We start from the raw sequence: 9,441 nt of genomic DNA on the forward strand, positions 1-9,441 counted from the left end.
AACTCATAAGCGTCATCACTCCCTCCCCCGCCCCTCTCCTTTGTCTCTGTCTCCCTCTCTCTGCCATCTTCACTTCACTTCATTAGACAAAACGCTGCATCTGCACCAAGGTTCACATTAATTTCCTGGTTGGATGATGCGACGGCGTGACGCTCTCAAACTGTTTTTAACAGCTGACTGAAATCAAGAAGACGCAGTGATTCACAGAAATGGCAATGCAGTTGAAATGAGTGTTAAACAAACTCTAAATATGTTGGCAAGTGGTGCCACGAATGGCCTAGAAATGTGTTACAGTACCATGCAGGGGCTAAAAGGGTTTTATCCATTAATCAAAATGAAGAGTGTTAACCTATATAGGGAAGATGAAGTATTGACCTTATTGGTCCGCAGCAAAATAAACACAAATGCCCTGAATTAATAAAAACAAACAGGAGGAAAAATTCTCATTCCCACAGTTTAACAACTAATTAAGTCAGCACTGCGCCTCTGTTCTGTCAAGGTCATGTAAATAAGCTATTAAAACCAACCTAACAGCTTTTCCTATTTGCAGTGGGTGGCAACACCTTGTCTATTTGCTTTGGTAACTTTGGGACCATCAGGAATATTCATTTAATTTGTTATTTGTATTCATTTGAATATAAAAAACCTTTGGTCTGGTGACTCAGCCGCCACCTGCTTGTTAATTATTGCAAAAATATTCATAGGCTCGCTGTGACTGTCTGACAAATACGATTGGCATGATGCCTTGTTCCATGGAGGTACTTGAAGACCTTTGAGTAATTTTATCAACATTCATTTTGAGTTTTGTCAACACCATAGCAACAAAGGGCAGACTTACACTGGCTGTAAAACGTATTCAAGCCCTGTGGAAGTTTTCATGTTTTTTATCACTGACTTGGAAATTTTCTTGTATCCTTCCTGACTCAGAGTTGCTCTGCATGTTCCTGTGTCTTCATGGTGTACATTTTGCCTCAGTGCTGACTCACCAAAAGTTAGAGCCTCCTTACAGAAATGCAGCTACACAGATTAGCCTCAACATTGATCATCTCGTACAGTATAACACTCTGTTGGGAAACCTTGTGTCCTGGCATACATGTTGATGCTACTTCACACACAACCCACCAGCCCAAGCACACACACGCCCCCCAGCAGGACAATGCACCATGCATTACTGCAAAAACTGCTCAGGAATAACCCGAGGAAGGTGACAAACAGCTCAATGCATCAACCTGCCCTTCAAGTTCATCAGATCCCAATCTGATCGAGCATCCATGGGATGTGCCAGCACCCCAGAGCCAAGTCGAATCCACCTTGAGGCCTCCTTGGCTCTGCTCTTTCAAAGCATGGACACAGGACCTCTGGGAGCGTCCTGTGATGTGTGAAACCAGGGCGTTAGCGGTAGATCCTTTGAGTCCTGTGGTTTGTGAGGTGAGATACAAACACTTCCCACATATGCTCAAATCAGATTTGGGAAATCTAGAGGCCAGGTCGATGCCTTAAGCTTTGTCAAGTTCGGGAGCATTATGGCTTGGTGCATTGTCCTGCTGGGGGGGCCATTGTCACGGGGGAGTGCTGTTGCCATGTGGGGGGGTACTTGGTCTCCATCTGCATTTGGGTGGGACTGGGAGGAGCCTGTCAAGTGGCATCCACATGCCAGGACCCAGCAGAACATTGCTTTTTAACAACATGATCGAAGATATTCACGTCACCTGTCAGTGGTTTTGTTGTGGCTGATACAATCAATTGGTGATTTTGGTGTGTCCTTGAATGGGGGTAAATACAAACAAGCATTTTATAGATACTCATAATTCAGATAACTTTGTACCATATGCTCTCACTTTGACATTTAAGGGCATTTTTCTGTTGATCAGGGTCAAAAAAGCCAAATTAAATCCACTGTCATTTAATGTTAAAACATGAAAACTTCCAGAGGGGCTTATCTTTTAAAAGGTGCCGTAGATTTCAGTTACTGGGAATAAGGTCAAAGTTGGGACCTGGGCAGAAAACAAGTGCTACTGCTGCTAATAAGAGGCTCTAATCATCTATCAATCACTTTACTACTTCATCAGTTAAAGGTTTCAAGGAGTAAACAAGGCTACCTTTCATTAAACACTTTGAAATATAACAAGGTCAATTTGTAAACGCTGTTTGTTTTAGCACTTTATTGTGACTGTACGAAAAATCAGTAAATAAAATAATAAACACTTGTTTTGTGAAACACATTTGGCCAGTTTCAAAGAGGTAAGATGTTCCCATGCCTTTTTTTTGTTTGTTTTTTACATTGCTCAATTTGTTTCTTCGGCAGGGGCTCAATAAATAAGTATGTGTGTGCTTTTTTTTTTTTTTTTTTCCCACTTGAATAAAAATGTGTCCACTGTTGAGCTGCGAGGATCTTCACCTTGTCAAGATGCACCAAATACACTGGATCAAGCTCTAATAAAAACAGAATCTAATAAGAACAAAAACAAGTCCTTAAAGACTTATTCAATGCAAAAATGTGAAAAATCTTTTTTTGTTCAGTAGTTTACCCAAATTCACATTCTCATCATCAGAATTTGTGCAAAACAAAAAAAAACAAAGGTGCAGATAAATAAAAATCAGATGCATACACTCAGTTTCCTTTCACAAGGTTTTAGTTTGATCCACCAGCTGTACAGTGGTTCAAAATGAATTTTCTATCTACTACACATCTATGGACTCTGCACCACCACAGGCTATGTTTTTAAAAAAAGAGCATTCTGTCTTTTAAATATAAAATGTGTCCCAGCCTCGTGGCAAAGACATGTCTCCGTCAAAAATCAGTCCACTCTGGCTCAAACTCTGCTCCAGCTCTGTCACAATCCCACTTTTATTATTATTATTCACAACCTTTCTGGATCCTCCTTCAACACTGCGCAGTCCCACCTCCTCAAACACTCAAATATCTGGCAACAGTAGCAGCAGGAGCTGGACCCGGTGTCCGTTCAGCACAGGGGGAGGAATGATGACTTAAAGTCTGCAACAGATTCAGAGTTCAGCTCGACTCATACCATCCCCTAGAAGTGAGACGAACTACTGTCCTGGTCTCAGCTGTAGGTAGGAGCCGTTGGGTCTCATTTGACGTACGTTGTGAGGTTTTCAGATGTGAGGTGAAGGTTACTGTGAAAATCTATGAGTTGCTGGCAGCATTCTCATTGCTAGGTGAGCTTGGGGAGGAGGAGGATGAGGAGGAGGGAGAGAAGTTCATTCCTGATAACCCCGGTGGGTCTGTGGCTGTGTTCTGTCCGCTGAGACTCTTCCTGCACACAGGACACGTATCGTGCTGTGGAAAACAAGATTGAACAAGACTTATGTTAACAGTTTTCTCTATTTTGAATACATTACAGCAGGGGAGGGCAACCTTTACTATTAAAAGAGCCGTTTTTTTTACCAAAAAAAGAAAAATAAATCTGTGTGATTTCTCACTGGCTCCCATCACTATCACTAGCTTGGTGTAGCTTATATCAGTCAAATACTATGATCAACATCTGATATTAATCCTGCAGATCTGTTTGGGACATTCTTGACAGATATACATACCTGTTCCAGCCATGGTACTATACAGTCATTGTGAAACAAATGATTGCACGGCAGTTGTCTAACGTTCTCCTCGACGCTGTAGTCTTCTTTGCACACAGGACACTCTAAACCAGCACCTGCACAAACAGAGAGCAACATAGTGTCTGCCTGACTGCGTGTGAGAGACCCTTGGTTACGTGCACCAGCTGCATGGAAGACTGGGAACATACCGATTCTGTTTATTTGAGTTTAGGTTGTGTTGTGATGTGTAAGATAAATATTCAGGCACTTCACATCACCACCACTAACAAGAAGTGCGTATATATGGAGGGATCTTCCTGCACATGTGTGATGATATAAAAGTAAAAGGAAAATGTATAAGACAGAATTTTCAGAGGGTGATTATTGTCAGCTGTCTTTTCATTCTAGAAAAAATACTTTTAAAAAACTGACTTACAGATCAGTGCAAAGAGGTATTTTTTATGTGGCATGCTAGAACGCTGTAGTGACATCTTTGTCTGAATGAAAGCAGTACAAACATTACTCAAAAGGAGAACTCTTTTGTTGAGACAGATAATTCAAAAAGCTGCTTCTGGTGTAGAACAGGTGTGAGCAAATGAGTGAGTAACTGTGAGTGAGAGTCTAATACAGAGACATGGACTTACCCACATGTTCCTCTGTAATGGTAATGGTGGGTAAACTCTTTATTCTTTCTCTATCTGCAGGAGGGGGACCCGTGTTTTCAAACTGGTTCAATAACTGCAAGTGAAAAAGAAGAACAGAATAGATCAGAATAAATCATTATAAGCAAGGCTGTTCTGTAAATGACAAGTTTTAGATATTTACTTCCATTAGGAATGACCCCGAAGAGTCAACTATTTGATCTGTGGTAAATGGACCTGCACTTGTATAGCACCTTTCTAGTCATCCAACCACTCAAAGCGCTTTTTACACTACGAGTCACATTCGCCCATTCACATAAACATTTATACACTCGTGGCCGAATCTACCATACAGGGTGCCACCTGCTACTTGATTTTTAACACATCTAACACACCAATGGAACAGCCATCGGGAGAAATTTGGGGTTCAGTGTCTTGCTCAAGGATACTTTGGCATGCGGACAGTGAACGACCCACTCTGCCTCTGATTCACAGCTGCCAACCACCTGATTCAAATGCCAACTGTACAGTTGAATTGTCGCAATTACGAGAAAATGTGGTCATGAAAATATGGCTCATTCCATTGCTTTGTGGAGGAGCTGAATGTCTGGTTTCACATAGAATTGCTTGGTTTGTTCAAAATGAATTATAGCCTGTGTCGGCATAAATTCATTAAGCTCATAGAGCGCTAAATATCTTTTTAACTTATGAACAGTTCTCTGTCAAAATCAGATTAATTAATTCTGTGTTTCAGCTCGTTTGTCTGGTGTAGAAAAAATCCAAACTAATGTTGCAAATGAGAGTATGAATCAATGACCAAAAGAAAAAAACACACAATTTGACTATCAGTCCACGACAGGCAACACTTCAACACTTGAATCAGATCTGAGTATGTAAATTCTTAGTCGGGGACATTTTTACTATCTATGTGCCTGATTTAAAGAACAAATCCTTGACAGAATTTGATTTACCAGCTTCATTCTGGCACAAAAGTGATATTTGTTTATTGCCCGCAAAGTGCCATCCATATATACTCCATTCTAAAAAAAAGGGCCTTTTTAAAATGTAGAAATCACATTTAAGACTTTGGATCCTGGTAACATTATATTGCTCTAAAATAAATCCACTCATTCATTCATTTCTGTAACAGCTTATCCTCTTGAGGGTCGCGGGGGGCTGGAGCCTATCCCAGCTGACAGTGGCGAGAGGCAGGGTACACCCTGGACAGGTCACCAGACTATCACAGGGCTGACACATAGAGACAGACAACCATTCACACTCACATTCACACCTACGGACAATTTAGAGTCACCAATTAACCTATCCCCAACCTTATAAAATAAATTATACAAACAAATATGCTATAAGTTATTTCTTATGATGTTAAAAAAAGACTGTTGGGACCCTGTAGCCACCTACTTTATATGCAGTTTTATCTCCACTGTCATGTCACAAATAACACTTGTAATACCTGTGTAATGATAGCATCAAGACCATTGGCACCCCAGGCATAGTCCATTGGATTGGAATGTAGCATACCCCTGCAAGGCAAGAAGGAAGTCAACAACAACAAAAGAAAAACATAGTGATATGAAGCAAGTAAGTAAACAAACATGCATCACAGTTTCTTATACTTACCATGGTCCCATCCCGATATTTGGCATGGCTGTAGGTGCTATGATTCCATTTACTAGCTGCTGGATAATTCTGTATCATTAAAAAACAACAACACTTAAATCAAATTAAGAAATCAAACTTGTCTTCTTAGCTAAATTGCACAGATTGTAAATGTTTTATGGACAAAAAAATATGGCAATAATACAGATGGTAACACTAGATATCTGCTGTCTGGTATTTATAAGAATACCAGCTCTTTATTAAAATGGTGATATTGGATATTTTACGTTTCACACTTTTTTAATGAGGTAATATTCTTTTTCTACGAGGCATAAAAGAATATTTCATGTTTTTTTCCCCCCACTTGATCTGTTACTTCTACGTATGTTTACATGTATGTAAACACATCATGTAACTGTGTTACAAAACTGGAAATAATATTGTTTAAGTGTTTTAAACTGTAATATGTGAAGCATGTATTATTCATATATTATTTTTTTTTACCCATATCCTCTTCTGTCCCACAACAACCTCCATCACACTCTACTGCTGAAAATGTCTTACCCCTCTAATGTGGGCACTCCGTCATGGCGCATACTGTGTCGTCGAGGAACATGTCGACCCCGTGGCTGCCGCGCGCTGTACCGTTGCCGTGACGCCATTTCCCTTTCTCTCCTGTTTTCTGTCTCCCGGTTGTCCTCTGTGGGTAGCCGCGTTCGGAGGTCGAAGTTCTCATCAAAAATCCCAAGGGCAAACGGACTGTACCCGGAGGGAAATGTGAACAAGTGTTGGTGATCCATGTTCTGGTAGAAAAGACAGAGGCAATGTCAAATCATGGTGCAGTGTGCACAATGTATCCTGGACTACTTGATTTAACAAGTCACACTGACCTCAAAGACTGGGCGGTTCTGATCACTGGTGGAGGATGTGGAGGCGGACCCATTTTCAGCACTGCACCAACACAATTGCAAAGACAGTGAAAAGCTAAGACTCAGAAATCCACTTAAACATCTCATTAATCACATACATGAAACCCAAAATAATCCTCCGTACCTTCTTTCCTCGGGAAGTTCCTCAATGAAACCAGATTCACAGCGTGGACAGGTGTAATCCTACAGTGAAAATATATGTGAATATCTAGTATGTAAACACCATAACTAACATAAACACAGCTGTCTGTTTATTAGGTACACCTTGCTGAGAATAATGCGCTCTACTTCAAGAGCTGGGAAAAAAATGCAACCCTCATGAGGGTTATAAAGGTTAGTTTAGAGTATCTGAGAAGTGTTAATTCAACGTAATAGGCATTTTGAAAGCTGTGTGCTGCTGTTGAACTGTACTGTGTTACACTGAGTGTTTGTAATGTTTGTAACACAGTCTACTGTAACTGATATAAATGGGGTAGAAAATATAGCAGAAATAAGGGCTGCAACATATGGGAAAAAAACTCACAGAGATTGCAATATTGGTTGTGATTTTAGTGAGAATCATTATTTTTTTTGTAGTTCATTTTCACTGGAAAAAAAAAATCTAAAATGATGATGATGTGATTTTTGTTGGGGTGTGTACTACACAAACATGTTTCCTTACATCTGGAATATAATTAGTAGGCCAAGGCATCTCTGTAGCACAACAAAGCTTAATTTTATAAAGGTATGTTGTGACACAGTTTATCCTTAATCTAAAAATTAAAGCGATTTGGATACTGCATTTGGCAATATTGCGATTCCGATAATATTTCAATATACTGTGCGGCCCTAGTAGAAATGCCTCTCAGTATACTGCAATACAGTTCAACAGCACTACAGATTGTTGCCAGTCACCATAAATTAGGGCTGGGCATTAGCCTATATCATTATTATGGCGTTACTGTGATATGACACTAGATTTTGTTGGTGAAGATTCTCAGCCTTCCAGGTCATAGTAATCAAAATGCTATATCATAGGCAACTGGACTTGCTTGTGTTTCTTGAAGATTTTCCCCCTCTTGAGAGGTGATGAGAGGCAAAATGTCTTCAAGAAAGCAAGTCCAGCTGTATATGATATAGCACTCATGACACTAGATATTGTCTTAGATTTTGTGTAATATTGTAGGTATTGTCTTTTCCTGGTTTAAAAGGCTTTGCTACAGTACAGTGATGTAATATTCTGAAGTTACCAGACTGTTCTAGCTGGGGTTCTTTTTATTTGCTTTTACCCATAGTCATTACATCCACATTACTGATGCTTATTTACCAAAAATCTGGCATCAATGTATTTAGTCAAAAATATAATGATATTGGATTTCTCTTTTTTTCAAATCACCCAACCCTACCATAATTCCTTAAACCAGTTAAGCTGAATATTACCTTCAATCAAGTTAGGTTTATGCTTTACTTTCGGCTAGGTGTACACCTACCTTATAAACAGGCAATTTAGTATATGATTGCTAATAATGGAAAATACATAAATAATAACACACTATGCCAGTGTTGATGTAGACCATGAGTGTAATCATAACCATCCCTTCAAGATGTCTTACAGACAATACATTAAGTTAACTTGTGGTTTAACAGATGTTACATGCTGTGATTAATTAGTAAACACAATCACCTGACAGTACGCTGTCACACAGGTAAGCAGCTCAATGAAGTTACTGTTACTGTAACATTCAAGAAGCTTCCCATGAATGGTGACAACAGACTGCTGTGGCAGGCAGGCGGGCTGTTGAACAGCAGTGTTGACTGACTTTAGATAGAAGTGATACTGTCAAAGTTTTACTTCTCTTTATGGTACAACCACATTAGGCTACCATCAAGCCTTAAGGGGGAAAACATGAATTTAGACCTATCAAATTAGCTGACTGAGAGTCATCAAATCAAAATCAAAACATGCGATACGCCCCCTGACAGGTTCGAAACGGATTTAAAAAGTGAACCTTTCTTCTGTTAGCTCGCCTGCTGACGTTTAACGCCACCACTGAGACCTGTCAGTGGTCAAAATGGGCGATATCTGACTGCTATGTATTATCCGCGATATGACTGAGCTGAAATTATATGTTTAAAACACAACAGCATAACGTGAGTGAACCCGCCAACTTAATTACTACCACTTGACTGTCACTCCGGACCGTTGTTGCCTATGGGGCTAGCTAACTAGCGTAGCTAAACAGCAGCAATGGGTCGACGTGACTGGGTGTGCGCCACACACACATAAAACCACACAAGTCAAAACATCATTTCTCATTCTTCAAATATGCGAATATGTCTCCAGTGTTCTTACCGGTAAACGAGGACTAATCTCTGCTGAACACCGGTGACAAAAAAACCGGCAGGGCCGTGGGGGAGCTTCAGCCATTTCTAAGCAAAAGACCAGTTCGTACGATATGGACGGGTAGCAACAAGGGACAACAGAGCCTGACTTTTGCAACGGGAAAGACCATGGTGGAAACGGAAACACACGCACACAACGTAACGTTACCATGGCAGCTAGAAAGAATTACCAAGAAGACGACTTCCGGTTTTATATTTGCCTTCACAGTCGTAACTAACTGGAAAGCCTTTCTCATGAGGACAGTGTTTATGGACTCATCATGGAGGACAATAGCAAGGATGACTTTCTGGTTGATAACAGTAAGTTTTATCCA

At 40.2% G+C, this 9,441-nt stretch overlaps 1 protein-coding gene across 1 annotated transcript; it reads right to left on the reverse strand.

The window, feature by feature from the left end:
- Positions 1-2,134: 2,134 nt before the first annotated feature.
- On the reverse strand, positions 2,135-9,235 carry rnf126 (ring finger protein 126). The gene is made up of 9 exons (XM_033649890.2): positions 9,078-9,235; positions 6,870-6,928; positions 6,707-6,767; positions 6,381-6,619; positions 5,838-5,906; positions 5,671-5,740; positions 4,203-4,296; positions 3,559-3,674; positions 2,135-3,301 (listed from the first exon to the last, which is right to left on the reverse strand). The coding sequence occupies exons 1-9, from the start codon at positions 9,150-9,152 to the stop codon at positions 3,149-3,151; spliced, it is 936 nt and encodes a 311-aa protein (XP_033505781.1). The 5' UTR covers positions 9,153-9,235; the 3' UTR covers positions 2,135-3,148.
- Positions 9,236-9,441: the final 206 nt, after the last annotated feature.

The sequence above is a fragment of the Epinephelus lanceolatus genome, chromosome 12 (assembly GCF_041903045.1).
Source record: "Epinephelus lanceolatus isolate andai-2023 chromosome 12, ASM4190304v1, whole genome shotgun sequence".
Lineage (NCBI taxonomy): Eukaryota > Metazoa > Chordata > Actinopteri > Perciformes > Serranidae > Epinephelus > Epinephelus lanceolatus.

What these genes read in the sequence shown, in the direction of transcription:
- rnf126 (XM_033649890.2), bottom strand. Translation starts at nt 9,152, where the DNA reads ATGGCTGAAGCTCCCCCACGGCCCTGCCGGTTTTTTTGTCACCGGTGT. An exon ending in GGAGTGCCCACATTAGAGGG is followed by an intron (nt 5,907 to 6,380) that starts GTAAGACATTTT and finishes TTAATGATACAG; the next exon opens with AATTATCCAGCAGCTAGTAA. An exon ending in TTGATGCTATCATTACACAG is followed by an intron (nt 4,297 to 5,670) that starts GTATTACAAGTG and finishes TTTCACTTGCAG; the next exon opens with TTATTGAACCAGTTTGAAAA.